Source organism: Neolamprologus brichardi, chromosome 12 (assembly GCF_056152115.1).
Source record: "Neolamprologus brichardi isolate AB-2024 chromosome 12, ASM5615211v1, whole genome shotgun sequence".
NCBI classification, from domain to species: Eukaryota; Metazoa; Chordata; class Actinopteri; order Cichliformes; family Cichlidae; genus Neolamprologus; species Neolamprologus brichardi.
The window spans coordinates 13058195-13083382 of NC_142115.1; the positions used below are offsets into that span (position 1 = coordinate 13058195).

At 39.9% G+C, this 25188-nt stretch overlaps 1 protein-coding gene across 3 annotated transcripts; it reads right to left on the reverse strand.

Annotated features, from left to right (window-relative positions):
* Nucleotides 1–10655: 10655 nt before the first annotated feature.
* Nucleotides 10656–24769, reverse strand: zbtb34 (zinc finger and BTB domain containing 34). 3 transcript variants are annotated; one of them, XM_035913097.2, is made up of 3 exons: nt 24478–24769; nt 18326–18384; nt 10656–17288 (listed from the first exon to the last, which is right to left on the reverse strand). In XM_035913097.2, exons 2-3 carry the CDS (start codon nt 18326–18328, stop codon nt 15726–15728), a joined length of 1566 nt encoding a protein of 521 aa, XP_035768990.2. In that variant the 5' UTR covers nt 18329–18384; nt 24478–24769; the 3' UTR covers nt 10656–15725. The 3 variants fall into 3 exon arrangements, with proteins under 3 accessions (XP_035768990.2, XP_006803180.2, XP_006803179.2); XM_006803117.3 differs by having other exon boundaries at nt 18326–18389; XM_006803116.3 differs by lacking the exon at nt 18326–18384.
* Nucleotides 24770–25188: the final 419 nt, after the last annotated feature.

Here is a 25188-nt window from a genome sequence, read left to right on the forward strand (position 1 = left end):
AAGCTATGTACTTAGTAAAGACGGATGGGACAGTAAATTTTACTCTGTACCAAGTCCTCCAGTCTTCCCAGTTAGATTAACACAATTTTTTTTAGAGCAATTACATCTTATAACCAGTTTAAATCTGCTTTGTCAATTAACCTAATCGTGGTAAAACACAGGATGGTGTTTCATCGTCTCCATAAACACAGACGACAGACTCTCTGGATGCCGGGTATGTCTGAGGACTCACCACTATGGAAAACCTTCAGTAAGGGTGGCCCCAACTCCTCAACCAACATGGAAAACCTTGAGCTGACATAGCGCTCGCTCAGCACAAAAAGAACCACATTTCCTGAACCTTCAAACCTGAACCTTCAAACTTGGCGTCCATTGTTGTTTCACATCTGTAAAAGTCAGTGTCCTTGCGTTTTCAATTGAAAAACTTTTTTGTTTCCTGTCCCCCCCACCATCACCACCACCAGCCGTTTCACGTCAATGTTGGAGTTAATGTAGTCATAACAATAAAAACCACCGAACAAATTTCTCTCTGGAGGAAATCAACCATGCACATTTCATGCTTTTACTCAGAGCAAAACAGACACGTCCACCAAGGGGACTGTCCAAGTCACATAAGTTGTAATTAACTGCTAATTATTTAGAGCTCAACTAAATATGATGAACAAATTGAGGTGAATTATAGGCTTAAAGAAATTCTTCTATTAGAACTCCTGTGTGACAAACGTTCTGAGCATAAAACATCCTTGAACGGACGATGTCAACACTTATGTTCAGGATGTTAAATGTTTGGACATCCAGAATTATGAAAGGACTGTGAAGGGGAGGTGACTTTTCAACTGTATCCTTTTTCCATTTTCCAGTGGCTGTGAGCCAGTGTCAGGGTAAAACTTTTTTTAAGAAGAAGAAGAAGCCAGTATAACTGCAAAATAAGATTGAATAATAGAATCAAAAATGCTGATAGCCTTTCCAATAAATTAATTAATAAATTATATATTTAATTGAAAATGCTCCATATACAATTTATGACGACATACACAGTATTTTGTTTAAAGTGAGAGCTCTGGTGTGTTTTCTGGAAAATATGCGCTCATTTTGATTTTAATGCCAGCAATAGGTTTCAAAACAGTTTGGGCAGGAGTAAACTCCCCTCCGCGTTGCATCATGCCTTCTGTTAACAACACAGTAACAATTGAAAGCATTTGGTAACTCAGGACACAGACAGCTCTGGTTTTGAAATCAAAGGGCGAAATAATTATTTGCTCAACAGGATTTAGGTTGGTCAACAAGTTTGGGGCCTCCAGATTTCTGATTCACTTTGTGCCAATTGGTGTGAATGAATCTAAAATGACATTTGGCACCTGGATTATTTTACTATTAAAGCTCTACTACTGTTACATCAGTACAGAATGTGATATGGTATCGTCTTGCTTTAGTAAATAGGGATGCTTTGATTCCATACGTGCACTGGAGATAAATTCAATCCTGACTCTTAAAGCTAGACTGAGTATTGGTGAAAATAGGCCAACGTATCAGGTTGATCTTTTGAATTCAGTTCTATATTATTCAGGGTTCGCAGCACAGTGAACAACTTAGATTATACAGAGAAAGCCAACAGCTAAAGAGTCTGTTATGGATGCCACGCCAACAGCTTTTCTTTGCATGCTTGCAAAAGTTTTCAGTTCTTTTCATTTAAATGCAAACTCAGATGAGTTGACCAGAGTCTGCTTCTTTCTGTCTCTCTGACATCTCACAGCAGGGAAAGGTCAAAACTAGTTTAAGTGCAATTTTTCAAAGTGGTCTTTAGCAGTAGCTCTCCAGGCTTTCTGAAGGTTATTCAATGATTTTTTTCAAATTTTTATTTCAGTCCCTGAACCTGATCATTTTCAGAGGAATATTTTTCAGCCACTTAACACTGACCTATGAATTATTTAAGCAAAAAATTAAAAAAGAAACTTATTTTAAGGGATTAACCAGTGTTGAGTCTACACATAAAAGACAACTTAGGAAAGAACTCATTTTAACATGCAGCTTTAGGTACTTTGTCACAATCTGTTGCACAAACACATCATTTATTACCATTTCATTATTCGAATCTATGTAAAAATACCAAAGATAGCACATTCTGACAGGTATAAGTAGAATAGCATCTTTACAGCAACAACGTGATTTCCATAGAGTTCTAGGTCAGAAACTTGGCATATCTTGGCATGGTGTGCAGTGTGTCTTTAAAACATCTGAGGAAACTGGAAAGGTGGAGAATAAAAGAAGAAATGGTGGGTCTAAAACACTATCTAGAGCAGATAAAAAGTATCTGAAAGTCATGTCCTTAAGAAACAGGAAAAAAAACCCCTGAAGATCCAGATGCATCTGGACCTTCAGTTGATCCATCCACAGGTCACTGACCTCATTAAAAATAGTCTCAGAGGAAATGTTGCTGTCAAGAAGCCATTCTTAAGGAAGGGAAAAGCGGAAGTATGCCAAATTACACAAGAACTAGGCTGCAGCCATCAGTAAAATATACTGGAGGTTTGGAGCTGCATTTCAGCCAGTGGTTATTAGGATTTATGAAACTGTACACACAGGAAAGTACAGTCAGATTTTGAACCACGATGTAATACCATGGTCCACACACACTGCCAGTGCAGTAAAATATTACCTGTATAGAAAAACACAGTGTAACAGTATCAGTCATGGATTGGCCTCCCCAGAGCCCGGACCTCAACATTATTGCAGCAGTGTGGGATCATCTTGACAAAGGACGGAACTAAAAACACCCAACATGCAAACAAGACCTTTGAATGCCCTTCAAGAATCCCCGAGAACTATTCCTGAAGACTACTTAAAGAAATGACAAGAACGCTTGGCTAAGAGAGTTCAGGCTGCTGCACCTATGTTTAAGCTGATCCAGATGTTACACATTAAATAACTTCTCCCTGTTCTTTCCTCAGAATGATGAATAAAATTGATAAATTTAGCAATCATATCAGATCCCTTCCCGAAAACCCAATTTTAAAAAAAAAAATCTCAGCAGCAGCATTTGTTGCTCTAAAACCTGTATATGATCGGTCAGTATTAATGGGGCCTTCACAGATGTGCACTGAAGCATTTTTGCTGAACTCTATGCTGATGCTCTCTCTCCTCTTAAACCCAGAGGACACAATTTCCATGATTTCCAACGAGAAGTTCAAATTTTGATTGCATAGACCACAGGAAAGTTTTCCACTTTGCCTCAGTCCTTTTCATGTGAGCTTTGGCCCAGAGAAGGCTGGGTCTTTTTTTTCTTTGCATGGCAGCATTTTAATATCCATCAGTGAAGCGCAGTACAACTGTATTCACTCATAGTAAGAAGTGTTCCTATGTGAGCCTTTGTGGTGATTTTCACTGCAGGACCATGTCTGGTTTTATTGCAGGGCTGTCCAATGGCTGGAAGATCATGGCTTTTCAATGCTGTGTTGTAGTTTTGCCCCTTGAAGATATTTCTACTATTACTCTCTTGTTATTCTACAATTCCTGGACCAAAAATAAATAAATTCTTTGGATGCTATTTTGATACTCAGTCAACTCCCTGACCTGTTGTTTCCCATCCCAAGTTTCCCACTGAGTTTTCTGTTTGTTTATACTGCTTCCATGATAAAAATGTAATTTCATCATTTGATAGGTAGTATTTGTACTAGGGATGCACCGATACCACTTTTTTGGAAACGAGTACGAGTACGAGTACTTGCATTTCAGTACTCGCCGATACCGATACCGAGTACTTAATAAAAACATGATTTAAATTTACAGGTAACAGCTTTAGTCCTATAATTTAACAAAAAACAAACAAACAAGGGACTAGTTTGGAATTAAGAACATTTATTTAAAATGAAAAGCATGTTGTATGCAACATATTACAGAATAAATAACTATAAAAAACAAAATTTTATTTTAAATTTGTTCGTCTGTTTCTCTGTTTAGAAGTCTCACTAGCACAGTCACAGCTGGGATGACATCAGAGGCTAGTGCGTCGTAGCTACTCACTTTTTTAGTTAGTTCCTCAAAGGGGGCGAGGATGGCAACAGTCGTCTCCATAAGAGCCCATTGGTGAGCGGTGAGATAGTCAGGGAATTTGTGCTCGGACACGCCCAGCACTCGCTTTTGCTCAATGAGGGACTGGAGCATGTAATACGTGCTGTTCCAGCGCGTCTGTACGTCCTGCTGCAGTCTCTTTATTGGCTGGTTGAGCTGTCCCTTAATGTCCTCGAGGCGGGAGTAGGCTAAGGCGGAATGTTTAAAATGCCCAACTATTTTCCGTCCCTCTGTGCTAATAAGCGTGGGCAAATAAGCGTGGGTAAACTCTTTGTACTCGTTGTCGTGTTGGGATTTTAGGTGCTTGATTAAATTGCTTGTGTTAAATGCGCTACCTTTTGAGCCTCCTCTGGACAATTTCGCTGAGCACAATTTGCAGTCCGCCTTTGTTTTTGTCTTTGTTCACTTTGACTTTCACTTTCTGATGTCAAAGCCTCTGTCAAAACTACATCCCCTGGTAACAGCTTGTTAAGTATGCCACATTGCTCTGTGATGTGTTTAGCTGATGCACGGCCCCCCACCCCTTAGAAATGAACGAAATTGCACCTTGTGGAGTAATCCCGATCAGGTATTTCATGGTGTGTGTACCCTTGTAGTGCGAGTTGGTTTGAGCAAGAGCCTTTAAATTAGATGGTCGTTCTGTACGAACTTGATATCAGCTCGTCTCACGGCTGCTATCCAGGCTCGACGCCTTCGTTTGGTAACATCCGATACCTGAGCTCCTTGATGTTGCTTCCAGCTTGGGAAAGCATAAAAAGGCAACCCAAGCTTATTCCCGTGCCGATCGTAAGATCGAACATTGCAGCCGACCACACAGCAAGTATGAACCATGGCTGTGCTTTCGCTCCTTCGTCGCTTGCGCTTAGACCCCGAACATGGCGGATCAGGCCAAAATCCTTTCCACGCCCACCTCCGTGACATCACGCTCCAAAGCCCTATAGTTCCACAGGGCTGACTTGTCTCGCCTCCCCTTCTCCCCGCTCTGAGCTGCAGCCGGGGCCTGGGGGCGGGCACTCGGCGCCTGTGATTAACCCCTTACATGCAGCTCAAACATGGACAGGTCTCAGACCGTGGTATCGGTCCCCGGTATCGGGGGACTTTTAACGAGTACGAGTACTTAAGAAAATGTGGTATCGATACCGATACCAGTATCGGTATCGGTTCATCCCTAATTTGTACTTTTATAACCTTAAATATAGGCTTTCAATGTTTCCCAGATCATTTTCTGTTGTGTGTGTGTGTAATGAAAGCATATTTGCAACACATTTTAAACTAACGGTAAGAAAGTGACATCAAGTTAATCCTTTTTTTTGGGTCTGCCATCTTTTTTTTAATGTTACTGACTGTCAGGTATCCTGAGGTATGAATGCTATGCTATCGTTTCAGAGTCTGTCTCTGAAATCAGTGCTGACATCTGTTTAATGGAGCATTCCTCTGAAGTGACCCGACTGTGACTCGACTCGGTCCGTCACTGTCACCGTCTCTATGTCAAAGAGCAAAAGCCAACTCTGTGCGCCACCCAGTACCAAAAGGAAAAGGAGTAAAGATTTTTCCGAGTCGTTTATTTGACCCCTTCCTAATTGCTGAAGTAAAATTATTGTGATGCATATGGGAGTTATTAGAGAAGCTTAAAAATAAAAACACATAATAACGCGGCAAGGCTTTCCTTTGGAAGAATAGCCACGTCATTGTTTATCATACGTATTCAGTCTAACTATGGTGGATTTATTAACCCCCCCCCCCCCCCGTTTTTCCCATTGTCCCCATTTTCCAAAAGCTCGGCGTTTGAACTTTGGAGATGTGCAGATTTACTTTTAGCTTTAGAGCACATGTCGTGACTATTGTTTCATATTCTTCCACAATGTCTACAAGTTCTGTGCTGGGCCTTCAGAGGAAATTTCTTAAGGGTCAACAAGAAGAATTTTCCTTAGCACAATGGAAATTGTTATGCAACACAATACGAAGACACCCCCCCCCCCCCCCCCCCCCTCCTCCCCCCAAAAATACTGCAGGCATGGCATCTCTATTGATGGAAAACTAAAAAATCTCTATCGGTGTAATTTATTGCATCTTTGAAGATAGTGATGCTTCAGTTTCGTGCACGGTAAATTTTTTTCCCATGTGGAACCTGTGACCTCTAGAAGCCAAACTCTGTTCTCCCTGCATTTTTATTCCACTGCTCCCTCAATCAATAATTGCTCACAGATGCTGGACACAAAGACCCACATACGAACTTCTTTATTATCTGGCATTAAATTCATTTACAAGAAATTATTCAGACTTTGGAGAGCAATTAATTTTTAGCTGAATCCAAAATCCTTAATGTTTGTGTATTGGTATATAAAAGCAAAACATGCGCCACCGCATGTCTGTTGGAAACTATTAAAATTTAATTTAATACTGTAAAAAGCTGATGGATTATTGCTGCCAAATACTTAACCAAACCCTCAAAAAAACCCAAAAAAACAACAAAAACAAAAAAGTCAAAAAAACAAAGTGCTTATTTCTTTGGTTGATGTCTACTCTATAAGAAAGCTAATTAGCCAATCACATGGCAGCAACTCAGTGAATTTTGGCACGTAGACATGGTCAAGCACAACTATCTCAAGGGTTTACAGGGAATAGTCTGAAAACGAAAAAATATCCAGTTCCCAGGCATTTTTGTGGGCAAAAAATGCATTGTTGATGCCAGAGGTCAGAGGAGAATGTAAAAAGTCAATAGTAACTAAAGAGCATCTCTGAGCACACAACAGGTCAAACCTTGAAGCTTCCACTCCTGTCAGCTAACAGGAAGCTCAGCAGAGCTGCCTGATCTGATGGGTCTCGATTTCTGATACGATATTTGGATAGCAGGGTCAGAATTAGAGATAAACAACATGAAAACATGGATGCATCCTGCCTTGTATTAACAGTTTATGTTGGTATTAGTGGTGTAATAGCATGGGGATGCATTTTGCACCTATTAGTACCAGTTTAGGATGATATGTGTAACTATGTCTGTCCCAGTGTGTGTATCTTCTGATGGCTGATGATTATCTTGAGCCGTCACAAAGCTCAAATCATCTGAAAATAGTTTCTTCGGCTTGAAAATGGATCTATAATGACAGTCACCAGAGCCCGTTTGAGATGAACCACATCATGGATGTGCAACTGACAAATCAGTAGCAACTGTGTGATACTGTTGTGTTAATATGGACCAAAATCGCTCAGGAATCTTTGCAATACCTTGAATCTATGCCACAAACAATTAAGGCAGTTCTGGAGGCAAAACGGGCTCTGGCCTGGTGCTAGCAAGATTTACCAAACAAAGGGGCAGATGACTGTAAGTCGTGGCCAAATCGCTTATCACAAAGACAGCCTCTAAACCGTAAGTTTCCTGTGAGTCAAAATGACCTGATCATGAATCAACATCATTGAAACAGCTTGACTTAGTTTTAATAAAGGAAAATATGAACAACATAAAAGGGTTTCTGTGGGAAAAGGAGTGGTTTCTGGGAATCTGACAGAGGTTCCTCTCACTCTCATTTTTTTTTTTTTTTTGTTAATCTCATGCCAACTCACGAAGACGCTAACTCACAAGTTACAAAAGGTTTATTTAAAAAGCTGTTACAGATGCTACAAAGGTTGCTTTGGAACCTTTTCAGCCGAGCCTCAGCAAATCTATTTAAATGATATCATCCCGAGCAAATGGTACATTTAAACAAAACACCCCGCCCCCCCACCACAAAATTTCACACATGATTAACCATCAGAGTGGTTTCTCATTAAAACTCACTTTAGCCGATCTCACTGCATTTCTGTCTTGCTTTAGTTGGCATAAAAATGCACTATCCACATAAACAGATGTATTCTGCATGTATTCAGTTACTTCTTCATTACTTCAACCAGTTCCGACTTTCTGTTGTATCAGGTAAAGATAAAAGACACTTTTTGAAAAGTCTGACAGAGTTTTGAGGCTTTAAGCTTATATTTGTCCTCTAATCACTTCCAGTCTTCTCTGCTTCCTGAAGAGAAGTCCCCAGTTTGCAGTTATGTTCACTAGCTCTGGGCCTTTTTTAAGACTGTTTTTCCACAGCAGCAGGACTGCAGGTGTTATTCATAGCAATGACAATGGCATTACTGTATCTCTAGTGCCACAGTAAATGTTCTTGTTCCCAGCAGAGCCTTTGACTTGCCACCTTTAGGAAAAACACACATGGATTTAAGGATGACGCAGTATTCTCATCACCTGTGCTTTCTGTGGCTCCACACGTGAAAAAATACGCTTATTAGGTCATTTTTGAGATTAAAAGTGTGCATTTTTTATATGTCAATATTCCAAAGGCATACATATAAGGAAGCAGAAGCTCAGAGATTCCCCAACTAACAAAAATGGCCGAAGATTTAATGTGAAAGGGTGAGAGCAGAGCAACAGCTAGAAGAAGATAAAGTGTACTATATTTCCAAAAATATTCACTCAGCCATTCAAACTGAAATCAGACGATTGTAGCAAGTGCAAGTAGAATGATAAGAAGAATCGATAAGCAGGCAGACTAACAATTCTAAGGAACAGTAATTAACTTTCACATAGCTTCTGTAATATGAAGATATTAAGAAAGATTGTAACCTTGCCTTGTGGTTGACTGCTTACTTTGTTTTTCGTAACATCTATTCAGTCATATACTACTGGGCCTAAAGAGTTATGGTACTGTTTCGAGTCAGGAGGACAGATGTCAACTTTGCTGAGTTGTTAGTTAGGTTCCTTTAAACAAGAAATTCATTCAAACAAGACCTGTATTACAGAATAAAGTCCTTTTTTTCTTTAAAAAGACTCCATCACTTATCTTTCATATATAACACTTTGGGATTAAGTGAGGAGGTAAGTCAGAAGTATCTGTGAACTCTAGGCCGTAGCTGAGTCTTCGTGGCCTGTGAGATGATACAAGGCAAGTATTCATGACTGAGCCAACAACTTGTCCAACAAACACCCAGCAATCAGATTCTAACTCCAAAACTGTCATATTGACACTAATGAAACAGCTACCCACTATTTACTCGGATCCAGCTCAGTTTGTGTTACGAAGCCGCAATACATCATACTCACAGAATGCAGCAAAAGACGCCTTGTGGAAACGGGACTACCTCTGGGTTCCTGGCCTTGTATTTTGTGGTTCTTTTTATTCTCTTATTCCACTGAACAGAGCACTTTAGGGTGTTATTTTAGGATCACATGTCTTTGCAGTCCTATAACGCTGTCATTTAAATAATTCGTCCAATTTATTAAAACCTCCAGCAACGAGTGATGCATCACCTACTGCCAAGTATTGTGTTATTTACTTACCAAAGATAATTGAAGTTTATGTCAAGCTGATACAAACTGCCTGACAAGCATGGTAAACAAATTCAAAAGAAAGCTTAATCAGCATTCTTGCACAAGCTCACACAGAATTAATGAATGATTACGGTCTCCTATTCTCACGTGTACGTACACACATATAAAACCCATAACTACATGGTGCGTATGCAGCTAGTGTAATAATCCCTACAACATAGTATTTGATCCTTGTCTTTGTCACACGTGCCAATAAGGAGAATATCTCTGGATTTTGGACAAGACAAAACAAGGAATTTTAAGACATCACTTTGATCTGTGGTTTTCACTATTTACTGTTCAGGGTATCTGCCAGTGTATTTAAAGCCAAGGGGCTCAATTTTTCCATGTGTGAGGCAGCTGTTGAAATGGCAATGGAAGTTAAATGTGTTACCCGTTCAGAAACACTGCAAAAGTCAAAGCGTTCAAGTCGTCAGCATTTGTCTCACACGTCCTTAATATTTCTAATGTGACGTCAACCATCCAGGCTACAGGTTGAAGCACGCTGTGTAATGTATAGCAACGTTAAACACAGGTTTAACATGCGCTCAGAGCTCACCGAGGTGCAACAGAGGAAGCTGACAATGTTTTATCACAAAAGCAACACACATGTCAGACACTCACACAGGTTTCGCATATGTGCACTATCATTTAATGTATACATTGCTCCCATGACCTTAACACAGTACGGACAGGAAGAACAACGCAGTTCAGTTGGGTAAAGACTTTGACTGGAAATCCAGCTGGGTTGGTGATAAATGTATCAAAATATTTGAGACTAATCAGGTTTATTGTTTTACATGTTTGTCAACTTCTACAAGCATCACAAAAAATTATGCTTACCTAACTCAAAGTAGCTTAATTTTCATATTTCCCCTTGTTTGCTTTAAAGTTTTCTAACATTCTAAAAGTGAAATTAAATTTCCCTGTTTTCAGTCACAAAGAATCTGACATACTCTCCTTTCTACGACTCTCCAAACTAATCAGTAACCTTTTGATACTGACATAACTGATATTATATTATTCTCTAGCTCCCTCTTGAGGGTAAAAGTTGCACATGCGTAACACAGAATCACTGCAGTGCATTTTAACATTGTTCAACATAATAAATAAAGAAAGTGGGTGAGTAGAGTTCTCCTTTTCCCCGTTTTCTAAGAAAAGAGTTAATATTAAACAACTGATAAATCAGTTCAGTTAAGAGAAACAAAACAAAACAAAAAAAAGACAAAGCAGAGCCAAATCAGCGTCTTTATTTTACAAACGCATTATTCTATTGACATTTTTTATATAATAAAAAAGCAATTTACAAGCTTAAGAACCAAAATGAAGCAGCACTGAATGATTATGAGTAAAATATATAATTTGAATAAATATATTTTATTTCATGCTATAAAATAAATTCATAAATGGCAATAGATACAACATCAGCTCTAGCTAGCTTCATTTACTTCATAGTTGTACAAAACAGTAGAGTTCTGAGGTTCACAGTTGGGTTGTGAGGTTGTGTGTAGAGTGGACAAAACAGGAGCGGAGGCATTTCTGCTATCATGGTTCAGTTCGTGGGCTCAAATGCACCTCATGCTTCAGCTCTGTGGAAAATATGGGCTCATTGAGACCTTGAGGCAGAATGTTTGGGAACAACTGACCGAGGACTTGTTTCCCCACCTGAAGAGAAGTGCACAATTATACTACGGACATATGGTAGAACGTATGTCCAGTGAGACCACTTTTAATGCTATATACCCTGAGTTCTACTTTTTTTTTTTTTAATGTTGTTTTTTGCCTTGTCACCAAATGCACACGAACCAGAGACATACTAGTGCAGAGTTAGGGGGGATTCAAAAAGGAAAAGGAACAACAGGTAGACTGAAAACGTCCCCTCTGATCCTGAACAACTGCACCTACTGTCTCGGAGCCTGAGGAGCAAAAGGAGACCACTGAACTTCAACATAGCAACAGAGAGCCCGCTCCCAAACAGTGGCTATATAGCCCAAAATCCCTTTCATTATTACACTCAGCTGGAGGTGCAACTCTGAACAGTGCCACTGAGTTTGATGACTGAATCACGCGCTCAGTTCTCGTGTTGCAGTTTACCAACTACCACTGGATTTTCAATTGAGCATTTCAACCGCGTTTTCACTTTCATATTTTTTTTCTAAAAACAAGAAGTCAACCTGTCCAGAGTTTCAGAAAATATATAAAAAATAAATCGATATCAAATTGTCCTGGTCCTACTTCAATTCAACAGCTCCCTGACTTTCAGTTTGTTTGATACATGACAGGCCAATATTTCAAAAGGTTTGATGATCCCAATACACCACTTTCACTTTCAAAAAGGTTATTGCTTCTCTTTTTTCAAAGAAAAAAATAAAAAAAAAAATACACAGTGGACAGAAACTGACAGAAAAGCTATGGAAGACTTACGATTTCTTTTCTAAGCCTGTATCAGTGTTTGTAAACTACCTGAAGTGAGTTTCTTACAAAAGGAACAGGACGAGTTGCAAGTTTGCAAAAAAAATAAAAAAAAAACAAAGAAAAAAAAACACAAAGTAGTCTGACAGCCTTGTAAACACTTCTTTTTGAATACTTGTGGCCCAAAATGCATATCCTGTCGCTCTCAGCGAGGTGGAACTACAAGCTGACGAAGACGGTCGATTCGAGTGTCTATCAAGTTTAGTTGGTTTTTGTAGGTGTGTACTGCCACGTACATAACTATGATACATGAATAACATTTAAACAATTACGCCCCTGTTCACCTACAACAAAAACATGGACTTACTTACTGAGGACAGAAAACTGAATCTCAAAGCACCATTCGAGGGGAGAGGTCCTTACAGAAGTGATTGAGGCCTTTAAGATAACTGAGTCCCTAACAGGTAACTACAGAGATAAAGGAGACTCATCGGATAGAACTGGTAGAACTTAGAACTGGTAGAACTGGATAGAACGTTTAACCAAAAAACAACAACAAAAAGTAAGTGCACAATCAATGACAGAAAAAAAAAGTTTTAAAAAATTGGCAATTGTACACAATTTTTTGGCTGAGCAGCGTGCAATTCAGCTACAGTATATGTAGGTAAGATATTTTTCTGCACAAATACTCAGTTTACGATCAGCTAAATATCCTGTCTGTTCTCATGCATCTCCTGTCTCTACTTAAATGCATAAACTACAGTACATTGCTTAGATTGTCCTCGATCGTTAAAGAGGAGGGGATTTAGTATAGCCTCTGACTATAGGGCAGCGGCTTGCAGGGAACAAGTTTGCCTCATCTGATTGTAATCAAATGCTACAAAATCAGTTACGCTTTAAAATCAGTTGCCCATCATGTCACAGATTAATAAAACAAAATAAAAATCCAGTGATAGCAAGTGAAAATTAGGGGCAGAGCTTAAGTAGACTAGTACAAAATGGACAAGAATGACATGACTTAATTTCTATTCATTCTTGGCTCCACTTCACAATAAAAGATGCAGCCATATTTCATCATAATCTCTCCATTTAATCCATTCCAAAAGTAAAGAGGCACAAAAATCCAAGTGCCAGAATCTAAAACATAAAGCTTGTGGCAAGGCACTAAGTTTAAGATGCCACTTGTTGTGAAGCAGTCTCTCTTTTTTACACTGGCTTTAAACAATTACATTACCTACTGCACAACTTTTATACCTTGTTTTTATGGCTTAGTATTGTTATGTTATTTATGACTCTGCTACTTAATTTCTGCTTGTTCATTTATTTATTTTCAACACAAGTGATTGTTATAAGCTGGGAAACATACATTCTTTTGCAAATTGCAATGAATTAGTCTCACATTAAATTAAGAACCTATTCTTCCTAACGAGCATTCAATTACACAATCCAGCCAAAATTTACCAGAAAAAAAAATCATCCCCTATTAGTCTTTGGTGTTGTCTTTTGGCACAAAAATATTTTAGCAGTTTGTACCCTATTCACAAAACCTTGCTGACAATATTCCAAGAAGAAATGCTTGTTGTTGTTGTTTTGTCTTCAAATAAAGGGCAAGAATTGTCGTAGTGAGGTTAACATGAATCAGAAACTGATTTTGTTGAGGTCAGATCAGCTGGCAACCCTGCGCGCATCGCCCGCTGACAAAAATATACTTGACTTGGAAAACATTCATCTAAAAAAGTACTGTATATGCTGACAGACAGACATTGGTGGTGGTGATTAAGAGTGTTTGTGATAAATTCGTACACTAAAGACAATGAAAAGCTAGCTATACCGATTTTGCAAAATTATCCAAATTTTGGTTTGTCGATGAGCAAAGACGACAAATGCACATTCAAAGGAATAAAAAGGACTGCACTCTTAATATAAAATCTGACATATGCAACAAAACACAAGATTCTCCCACCAAATGCACACAACGTAGGAAATAATATGAAAACTATAAAATTGTCAATCAATTCTCAATTCATTGACACAAATTCAGCATGGACCAGTTGGGACAAAATAAAAGCATAAAGCAGGTGCTCTTCAAAAATAAAGGCATTAACCAGCTGGATGGCAAGTAAGAAAGCAAAAAATAGCACAAAAGAAACCACCCAGCTGAGCTTTAAATTAGCAAATTCTAATCATCAACCAGGCCTTTAAATGTGAATATGAATTTTTAAATCACAATGGAAATAAATCTCTATATTCCCACAACACCCCATCCCCGTAATTCAAATAGTATAGATAAAATGCAATGTTACCATATATGTGACTTGTAGCCAAAAGTATTTATGTGATTGCAGAGTCTCATCAAAGCTCAAGACATTTTTACTCAGAGTAAAAATCATCACAATTAAGACAGATTAGCACATTTTATTACTGGGACAGCACTCACCCAAACTGCTAACTCTGCAAAGTGCATCGATACTTTGGATCATCAGCTACCTCTTAAAACATTTACCTCTTAACCTTGACAATACCATAAAGTGGGCTTGACAAAATGAGGAAAACGTGTTACAAGTCTGCACCTGACCCTGAACAATGCAGAAAATGAATATCACAGATTAACTGTCCAATTGTAGAGGACACAATGGAAAACAAACCCATAGCTCTTTCAAATAATGGAAGAAAAACCATGTCACAATGGCTGAGATTCCTTTGTTCTTTCTGCTTGCATATTGTTCAGACTAGTATATTATAGTGATTTAGGTGAACACATCCAGAGCTGTTCCTGGTGTGCTGAGTTTACAATGAGTACTCCCTGCCTCTGTTAGACACTGAGTATCAGACTGGAAGCCTACCCCAGGAAAAAACAAAAACATATACAATAGTTCTGAATAAACCTCATACAGGGGATATAGAGGAATACAAATTACTTCACTGTATGGATGAGATTCATCCATTACATGGATGGCAGCATCTAAAACCACGCCTAGGCTGACAGAGTGAGATCTCCAGTAGTGATGAGAGATAAAATCCTGAAGTGTTTTGAAGGAAAAAAATTTTATCTTGAAAAATAACAGAGAAATTTCTCTTACTCTGCTCTCCATATTTGCCCAATAGCACACAAGTAGGCCAGCAAGCTTTCTACTCATAACATAGCACCTTCTTAATCATGTTATCCTGGCTAACCATGAAACATTTGACAAGGACTTTGTCCCTAATCCATACAATCAGCAAGGAATATTTCCCCTAAGTATCAAGGCTTTGTGTTGAAAGAATATTCTTTACAGGGTTTGGCAATAAGATACTGTACAAAAAACCTAGAACGGATTTTAAACGTTGAACACATCTGTGCCTGGTAGGTTCTTGGCTATGAGGTAGAACCTGGTGAGTTTCATTTAAGTTAAAATACTGTCTATTATGAGTATGTAGTTGCATCATGAGGTATTGAACGGATATGTCACATGAAGCTTTGCACTGGCAGAAAAATCATTCCTTGTGTGTAAGTGGCCTCCTGTGGCCACATGTGCAAAAACAGGTTAGGTAAAAAGGTGATATGACAAGCATCTTACCAGAGCTTTCACATTATCAATTATTGCAACATGCCTATATAACTCTGTAAATATGTTTTAAAAAACATGGAAAGATAAAAAGAGAAATCAATCCGGGGGTCTTGATTATTGGGACCACCTTAAAAATAGTAAGTCGTTACTCCCTTTACTTGAAAGAATCCGATTTCTATAAAGCACCCATTTTCTCTCTGTATTTAGCATCTAACTTTCACAAAACTGACAGAAACCCTCGATGAAAGAAAGGTCCATAGTAGCAGGAGCTGATTCAAAAAGAGGAGAGTCCTTTAAATTGCGCTGAAATAAACATTTCTTAAAGCTTCCTTAACCTGAAGCAGGACCTAAAAATCACATCTTGATGCTTGAGCCTCCTCTGGACTGCACTTTGAACTCTCCTCCATTTCATTGGCTGGTGCCTCTTCTGCATATTGTGCCTCAAAGGCCATCCCCTCAGACGTATCTTCTTGGTCCTTCTGACCTGAGCTTCCCTCCATCCTCTCTGGAGAGTCCATGTGATTGCTGCCCTCTGATGCTCCCAGGTGCTTCTTCCTCAGGTGCTGGTTAAGGGTGCCCTGAAATGGGAAGCATTTCCCACAGATCTGACAGTGAAAGGGCTTGTTGTCCGTGTGGCCACGGATGTGGTACTCCAGCTGGTCTTTCCTTGTGTACTTCTTGCCACAGAATTTACAAACAAATGGGGTGATTCCCATGTGCAGGCGCATGTGGCGGTCCAGGCTCCCTTTCTGATTGAAGGTCTTTCCACAGTAGATGCAAATGAGTCTCTCATTGTAAGGGTACCACTGGCTCCGTAGGCTACGTTCTCGCACATCGTTCTCCAACCCTGTGGGTCCCACAGTTGATTCGCCATCGTCTGAGCCTGGTTTAATATGACTCAGCACCCCTGCGGGGATAGCCAACGGGCGCTTTGCCCTGGCTCGGCCACCTCTGAAGCCACTGAGAATGGAGCGGGAAGGACTGGTGTTGCTGAGGTTGACAAAGCACGGGGAGGACAGCCCTGAGTAAGAATAGGAAGCAGGCTGGATTACAGGACCATAAGAGCCCACAGTGACAGCCACTACCTGGTCTCCATCCACCAACTCTGTGTGATAGCCATCATCACCAGCTGAGGAACTGTCTGAGTAAGTGGGCCTATCGGTCTTTTCTATCTTCACATGCACATCTGTTACTTGCCCATCTTTGCCAATCAGTTCCACTTGCTCTGTTTCTCCCTCCACGGGCGCATCGTGCTCTGACACACTATCACTACTGCCACGATCCGAGTGGCCTTCCTCTTGCTGCTGTCTCACCCGGCCCAGGCTTTTTCCTCCCAGCTCCAAGCGCACTTCATTCCCTGCCTGACTCTGTCGGGAGTAGTAAGGGGGGGAGATCTGGGTGGGATTTATGAAGAGGTTGCTGTCATTGACCCCGTTGCGGCTAGTCTGCAAGCTGTCTTTCTCTGGGCTGCTGACACTAACTGGGAGGCTGATCTTGGAATGGAGGCTCTCCAGGATTTGGGTGCACTTGTCAATGATTGCCTGCATTTGCAGAAAGCTGGCAGCGGTGAGAAAACTGATAATATCTTTGAGCTGCAGGGACATGTGACCTGTGTAGCAGAAAGCAAGAAGCTGTTCAAACACCTCAGGGCTTTTGATGACTGAAATGGAAAGGCCACTCATGGTGCTCAAAGCTGAGTGGTCACGGAAGTAGGGTGAACTAGCTGCCAGCACGGCCTTGTGGGCTCGAAAGGGCTGGCCCTGAACGTGAACAATGATGTCGCACAGCTTCCCTTGCAGCCGCAACTCATTGAGTTGGGTCAGAACAGTGTTGCTGAACTCCGGCACATCAAACTCGATGTAGCTGCCGTCGTCCATTTCTTGTATACGTTTCTCCAGTTTGTTGACAGCCTGATGGGAGAAGAAAAAAGACAAAATATCAGATGTTGTCATATTAAACTGCAACATTTTAATAGCTTCAAGGTACAAAAAAGCACTGGGCCATGTATACACTCAGCTTTGTGCAGAAACTAATGCCATGTCATTCAAGCCCTGCACTAAATCATACCTTCATTAATAATGTTAAGTAGGTTAAAACTGCTCCTCAAAGCATTTTTAAAATTTTACAAAAAATAAACTCCACTATCAGACAAGCAGGAGAAAATGGATGGATAGATTCCAATTTCTTTCAAGTTCACTCTTTACCCTAACAACCTTCAAACATTCAAGATTTTATGCTTTTCTCATTGGCATTAACCACCAACATGAATATGTGAATAATAATTGTGTTAATTACATATGCATTAGGGTGACTAGACTAATATATCTGCCACAGGCAACTGGATGAATTGACTAAAAGTTGGTTTTTGGTTGCACTGCATGCACACACACGGTTGTCTAGGAATGCAACTGTCGCTGCCAGTTGCTGGACTGATTGTGACATGTCAAATTTTAACTTAGGTGCCTTACCAAAGCCATTTCTTAATAGCCATTTCTCAACCTGTATGTGCACACACATGCTGTTTAAAAGTAGCACAAACTGAGTGCTTAATACAATGTGAAAAAAGATGCTTGGTTGAACCACGTAGCTCACTTAAATTTTTGCCAAAACAGTGCCCCTGCAATAAATTACAGCAACGAGGCAATTATCAGATTGTCAGCCATGGCTTTGGGTTGGCTGTGGATCACGAGGTAAAGCAGTTTTACCTACTAATCGGAAAGTCGGTGGTTCAAAGCCTGAATAATCCAGTCTGCTGGCTAAAGTATCCTTGGGCAAGATACGGAACCCCAAGTTGCTCTCCAAGTTGTTCAGTGTAGTGTGAATGGTTGTGAATTTTAGATTGAACACACTTAGGTGTAGAAAGAAACTCTGGATGAATGAGGCATGTTTTATGGAGTGTTTTGAGTGTTTGAGTAGAAAAGTGCTATATAAGAACCGGTCCATTTACCATTTATTTCTTCTGATGTGACTGTTAGATAGTCCTCTGTCAGGTTTTTCCCAGTCTGTCTGTGCTGTGGATGACACATCAACTTGCTTTAGTTTCAATTTGGGAACGTCTCCTCTAAAAACGTTCTATCAATTTCTTGGACAGTAGGACATGTGAAGCAGAGAGAAGATAAGAGACTACAGCTGTTGACAACACCTGAGCCTACTGTAAATGTATATCTAAAACCCAGATGGACAGACACCAAAAAGATCCCAAATGTCAGTAATTATGATGAAGGGAAGTTAGTCCTGGCCAGAGCACTTGCAACTGTACTGCTCAGTTGCAGATAAACCACCAAACAAACAATTCATTTCAACAGATATGGTCAAAAGAAGACAATGAGATGAAACCATGTTTTTGAAGTAATGTCTGGATGGTTGGTGCTTTGAAAATGAACAATGTGGAATCTGATTTCATTCTTTCAGCTCTGAAGAATGTAGCATTATCATGGGAAGATCTCAAAAGCTCTCTAAAATCTTCAGAAAATAATTACGTAAAAACCTCAGAGAAGAACTTCAAGTCATTTGAAAAAAAGTCATTTCAAACGGCTACAAGTGAGCTCAAACGGCTGCCAGTTTGTCCAGACTTGCTGCTCTGCTGACATGCATTTACAGTTATAAAGTGACACAATGCACTTGACCTGCATGGGAAGCAAGCTAGGTAACAGCCCTTGCAAACTAAGGCCTGACAGTAAATACAACATCACACTTTCTGGAAAAATGTGCGGAGGAGAGGTACATATCGAAAGTAAAGTCAAACACAGACCAGAGACAGCTTTTCAAGAAAACAACATCATAACAACACTCAAACACAATAGTGGAAATACCTTAGGAAATGGGCAACTCGTATAGTCCATAGTAGTGTAAAGTAGGAGTGCTGAATATCTTGGTCATTTTGGAAGGCAACATGTAAAGTTAATAAAGTGTAATTATTATTGAATAGAGAATTTCAGTTTCCCATGCTTTGTCCTATAGTTTAATGTCTTTAAAGTTCCTTACATTTACTACTTACTCGCTGCTGCTAGTAAAGAGGGAGTTGAAAGTAAAGTAACTCTAAGAAATGAAAGTGATAGAGAGATTATGTTCCTGTGTCCCGCATACACTGACTGCACTGTGCTATATCAGGCAGTTAGTCGTGCCATAAAGATATGTGTATACCTTGTTTGGCAGAGAAAGAAGAAAATCTGGTTCTGCCTGGAAGATGAGCGCAAGATAACCGTTGTTAAAAAGAAAAACCTTTTTTCATACCTAACATGAGCATGAGGAAGTACGCCGTTTTTTAAATTTGCTGTTTGAGCTTTTCTTTCTTGATGAGCACACCTCCAATAGCTAAATTAAAAGGTTTACAACCTAAAAGTTACAACTTTCAGGGTTTCACTTTCATGCCCCCATCAAAGTGGAGGGGCCAATGTTGACAACTGGCACACTAAGCTTCAACAATAATATATTGATTTAAGGTGGATTAAAAAATATCAACAAATGGAAATCCTGCTTTCCTAGACAAACTAGTTAAACAACACTGGGAACACTTATGTTTGTAAAAGCGAATACATTTATCTTGCAAACCTTAACTGGTGTGTCAGTTCTCCAGAATAGACTTCCTCCCTCTCAACTCCATCTGCCCTTAAATAATCTATCCCTCTGCACCTCCTCCATCCCTCCTGCCCCCTTGCTGGCAATTCAGCATGATCTTCTGTGCATTTAGTCCCTGTCAGCACTTTGGGAACATAAACACTTTATCTAGTTGCCAAAGCGTGCCAAGACACCTGTCCAACAAACCATATGCCGTCATCCTGGTTTAGGAAAGGAGAAGTGGTAACAAAACATAAAGAACCCTAAAGCAGACATGCATTAGTTTCACTTCCTCCATAGGCAGCATTCAAATACAACATCTTCATACACACATGCGCAAAAAAAAAAAAAAAAAGATTCTAGAAATGGCTGCCAACAGCATGCATGTGAGAAGGAGCCAAGTGGAAGGGCAGCCAAAGAATGCATGCTCAGTAGTTGAGATGCACATGCTGAGTAAGGGTCACATGCTTGGCTCACATGGGAAAGCTGAAAATGTTTAAACTCAGCTCAAAAATTACATCTGTGGCTCAAGTTCCTTGTCTGGTAATAGACCAATCTGACACAGCTGCTTAATGTAGGCAGGTAAAAAAAGAAAGGGATATTCTACATAACCAAAACATCAGCTTAACAGGGATGGAAAGATGTCACACAAAGTTTGGATTCTAAAATGCTGCCATTTCACTGAAAGTCTAAGTCAGCAGGCAAACACTGTATGCTTTCTTCAACATCAGGACAGAAGTGCCTCACAAGCAAAAGGCTCGGGGAGCATTTTTAATGAGATTTTAAAATATATATGTATGTATAGATACACAAAAATAAACTAAATTGTGATACACCTAGGGGAGGGTACGATGTGAGACTCTTAGGAGTGAAAATAAGGCACATTCTGAAAAACGTTAAGGCTTAGTAAAATATCAGAAAGCAGAGCTAAATATTGGATGCTTAGCCTTTGGGTGTCTTCGCTTATTAAATTTGTTTGCAGTACATAAGTGGAATTCACGAAAATGCTCATCCTTCGTTTCTGCCTACTCACATGCTTATGAGATGAACACAGTGGAAAACTTTATAGCAGAAACCATCCATATCTATAATCTTACTGCACTCCCCCCCTCCCCACACACACATACACACAAAATACTTACATTCATAAACCACTAATGAGGAACAATTGACTAACACAATCATACAGCAATGTAAGCATTCACATGACTTGTTGGTGACAGTGTGCTCCCCAAAGATAAGATTCAAGATAACATACGAGGAGGTTAATGTTATCGTTCCTTTTTCATCATATGCATTCACTACAAGCAGCAGCTGAAGAATTTAGTTAAGAGTAACTAACCTTAGCACAAAAGGTAAGGATATTTGTGTTTAGTCGGTTAATTCTTTACTGTAACAATGCTTCTTTGCAATACATCTTGTAATTTTGGAAAGTTTGCTTATTTCCTCTTAAATGGTGCCATGTTCCTATAAAAAATGAATTTTTGGGTTGAGCAGCAGAGATAAGTATATGTGTTGCACCCATGAAAAACTTGGCAAATCTTCTCTGCCAGTGCCAAACAGCTTATTCTGTAATTGACTCTTGTTTGGTGTTGTTTATTAGATTGGATAATTAAAATATGAAGAAATGAGAGTTATTGGCAGTTCAACAATTACAATTAAAGCCCATTTTCCATTAGTACCTACTCAGATGGACTCGACTCCTCTCAGATCAAATGGTTTTCCATTACAATTTAGTGCCTCCTGATTTGTGCAGTCGTTATCATGGCAACGTGTAGGAGCGTGCCGCGACATAATTAATATGCGACAGGAATGTTACAACAAAGATGGATGTCAAGGGAGGAACATACCTGGTGTTTGGTCTGTGGCTTTTCATCAGACTCGCGGAAAACAAAAATGGCGGTTTTGATTTTCGTCAACTAGACGCTCTCATGACTCATCCTAGTGACACTACTGACCAGCTAATTGGTGCCATGCAGTCTGACGACGTGATATTTTAGAACCTGCTAAAGGTACTAAAAAAGTACCTGGTACCAGGTACTTGGACCTAATGGAAAACCCTGGAAACCATGGCAAACTGTGCCAAGTCGATCCTAATGGAAAAGGGGCTTAATTCAACAAACTGGGGTCTCAGTAGCACCTGGAAGAACCATACATAGCCAGAACAGCCTGCCACCCACTCCTCATGCTGGTGACCAACTTGATTACACATTGCTGTGGGATGGCATCCCATGCTTAAACCAGCATTGGTGAGCCAGAGGGGCTGTGTTGATCACTCTGGCACAAACTGGACACCCAGGTTTATCACACAAGTGTTTAACGGGATTCAGGTCAGGACTGCAGGAAGCCCATTCAACCCTCTCCACTCCCAAATTCTGGAGGTAGTCTATGATAAAAACCACTGTCAAGATTTTCATGGGTGCAACCAACATCCTTGACTCAGCAGCTCAACCCACAAATGCATTTTCCTTACAAAGGCGTCATCATTTAGGGGGGAATAAACAGGGTTTCAAGCAGTATAATCTTTATCGCTATTGCAGTGTTACAACAATTATTGATCCACACACAACCTTGTACAGTAAAATTTGCACAAACTGTTTGTGCCAGGTTCAGTTAAAGGGCAACCCAGTTCACACACACAACAATACTTTATGACTTTTCCTTTTCTGAATCAGTTGTCACGCATTCCCTGACAAATTTTCTACATCATATGAACAACACTTTTAATGACCAGCAGCAATTAGCTGAGCCATCACTTCACTACACTGTATTTATACCTGGAGCAAATCTACAGTTCTTACACTGTTACACCTACTGATGGTAGCAAAGCAGTTATCGAATGTCTACATTTTACTTTGTTATAAATACTGTACAATTTAGTAAGACAATTTAGGTAAATGCATGAGAAAATATTAGAGTTTAGGTTATAATATAAAAGAACATCAACACAGTAACATTTATATAAAGAATTGAGAGATAAACATCACAAATCATGAGAAAAACACAGTGGAGAAATTATTATTATTATGAAATTTGCATGGCACTGTAATGTATCTGAAACAGACAAAATTACTACAGGCAGTCACTATATTTATGCCCCAATAATCTTCTAAATGACCAGGTTACAACACAGAGCCCTGTTTTAGCATATAACAATGTACATAGCTAACTCTCCTGCTAACTGTCTTGTGTTTCATAACGCAATATTGCTGTTCTCCAAAACAGAAAGCAAAGCAAAGAAAACAAAAAACAAAAGCGGACAGTTGGGCGGGTTTAAACCATATTGCCAACTGTAACTGTATTAATTCCACTCTGTTCTAACATGACTTGTAATATATAAGATATTACTACTGTTTTCCGATATAGTTATTAACGAATAACACAAGTTGGTGGTTTCTTTGTAAATTATCAACATATTTAAATGGAAAATATAAGATAACAGCAATAAGCACAAGTGCTTGGTGACAATGAACCCAGGTATTCCTTATAATGTGTCTGACAGCTCGCCATGATGTCTCTGCACTTTGCCCTTCACAGTTGTAACATCACTATAAGTTAGTAGGCACCGACTTTTCCAAAGAGCCCTGCTACATTGATATGTTCTTTAGTCTTTATGTTTAAAACCTGCCTTATGAAAACGAAATTAGATGCAGGCTACTATCTAATATGTAAAATAAATGGGGGACCGATGCCACCCTGGGAACGAACAATAGGGTTAAAAATAAATCGTACTGTTACAGCTAATTTGGTGCGTTAACTTATTATGAGCACCCTTTACCTGTGTCAGCCTGGTATGTGCATGGGAGAATATTAGCATGCAGCGTCTATCTAACCGCACATGCATGTCTTTCCATTGCGGAGCAAATGCAGGGTGTCTCAAACTTTAATGCAAACGCTTCGTTGGTAGTTACTGATTTTTTTTGGGGGGGGGGGGTCTACTCTGCGGAGCAGCTAATGTTAGCGCTAGCTTGACAATTTACAGCCACCGGCTTTCTGTTTACATCTCCCCTGCTTCTCACTTCTGCGGTATCTTCTAGTTAGATTAAGGTGGGTTACAAATTTGCTTCAGTTCACCGGGCCGAGACATCCAAAAGTATCAAGCACCGCTCAAGCAGCGGCTAACTAGCCACATTAGCTACCCTGGAATCGAGCTTTATTCCAGAAAAAAAATACATAACTTTCAAAGAGACTTTATTCCTGTGTAAGCTAACGAGCTGAACACGTTTTCTGTGGCTTTAAAAAAGCTTGACACCCTCACACGATTTAACTAGGCAACAACGTCGAAAACGAACACAAACTATGTAGGCTGTCATATGAAAGCGGTATCATGCTAGTTAGCTTATGCTAACAGAACTAGCTTTAGGAGCAACCGCTCAGTAGCGACCAGTGCTAGCTAGGAGCTAACGTTAACTAGCAATTAGTTGCTAGCGGTCGCGGGTAATAACTCCTCATTACTCACACTGCGAGAGCACAGAAGAGCCGACTTTACAAGCGTATTTATGGTCACCAGTCCATGCCAGATCTTAAGTCCACCAAACTCACCGTCTTGCAGATTAGCATTAAACGTTGTCCATTCCCTTCAGTGGTTCGCTAACGCTACAGCCAGGCCTCCCCCCCTCTCCAGTCCAGATGTGTCAGACAGTTGCTGCTGCAATTTTTGCATCAACAGGAAGTGTTCTTTAGGCTCTTTACATTCATTCTATCAGTGTGGTTTGCAGCAGCCCCTCCCTTGCTTCATGTCAGCGTTGCATACTGTAACATCGTGTTCCCAGTATAGAACGTGATGGAGGACGCGCACAGGCGGAAAAATAAATGTAAAGTAACCCACAGTCGCGCTCTGATTGTTTTCTACAGATAACGTGGCTATACATTCTCTTATACGTCTACGCCCATAACGCGGCAGTGTACGTCAGATTCGAGTGCTTTCACTTTTGCTAAGCTCTATAAAGTAAATCTTGTAAATTTGGTAAAACTATCGTTTGCTTTATTGGAATCAAGTTATACCGGCACTTTCCAGCTGTGTAGAGACCCTCACCTCCCCCATCCGCCCCCAAGATGCACACACACACACACACACACGAACACACACATTTTCACGCAGGCAGCGACACACATACACACACACACACGCACACACATTTTATTGTTTAGTTTAGAAGCATAAGTTTATTACCAAAACATCTGCATTATTACCAAGTGTCTTAAACTCTGTCTCGTTTGATCAAACTGCTTCGACAGCTTTAGTCAACTCTG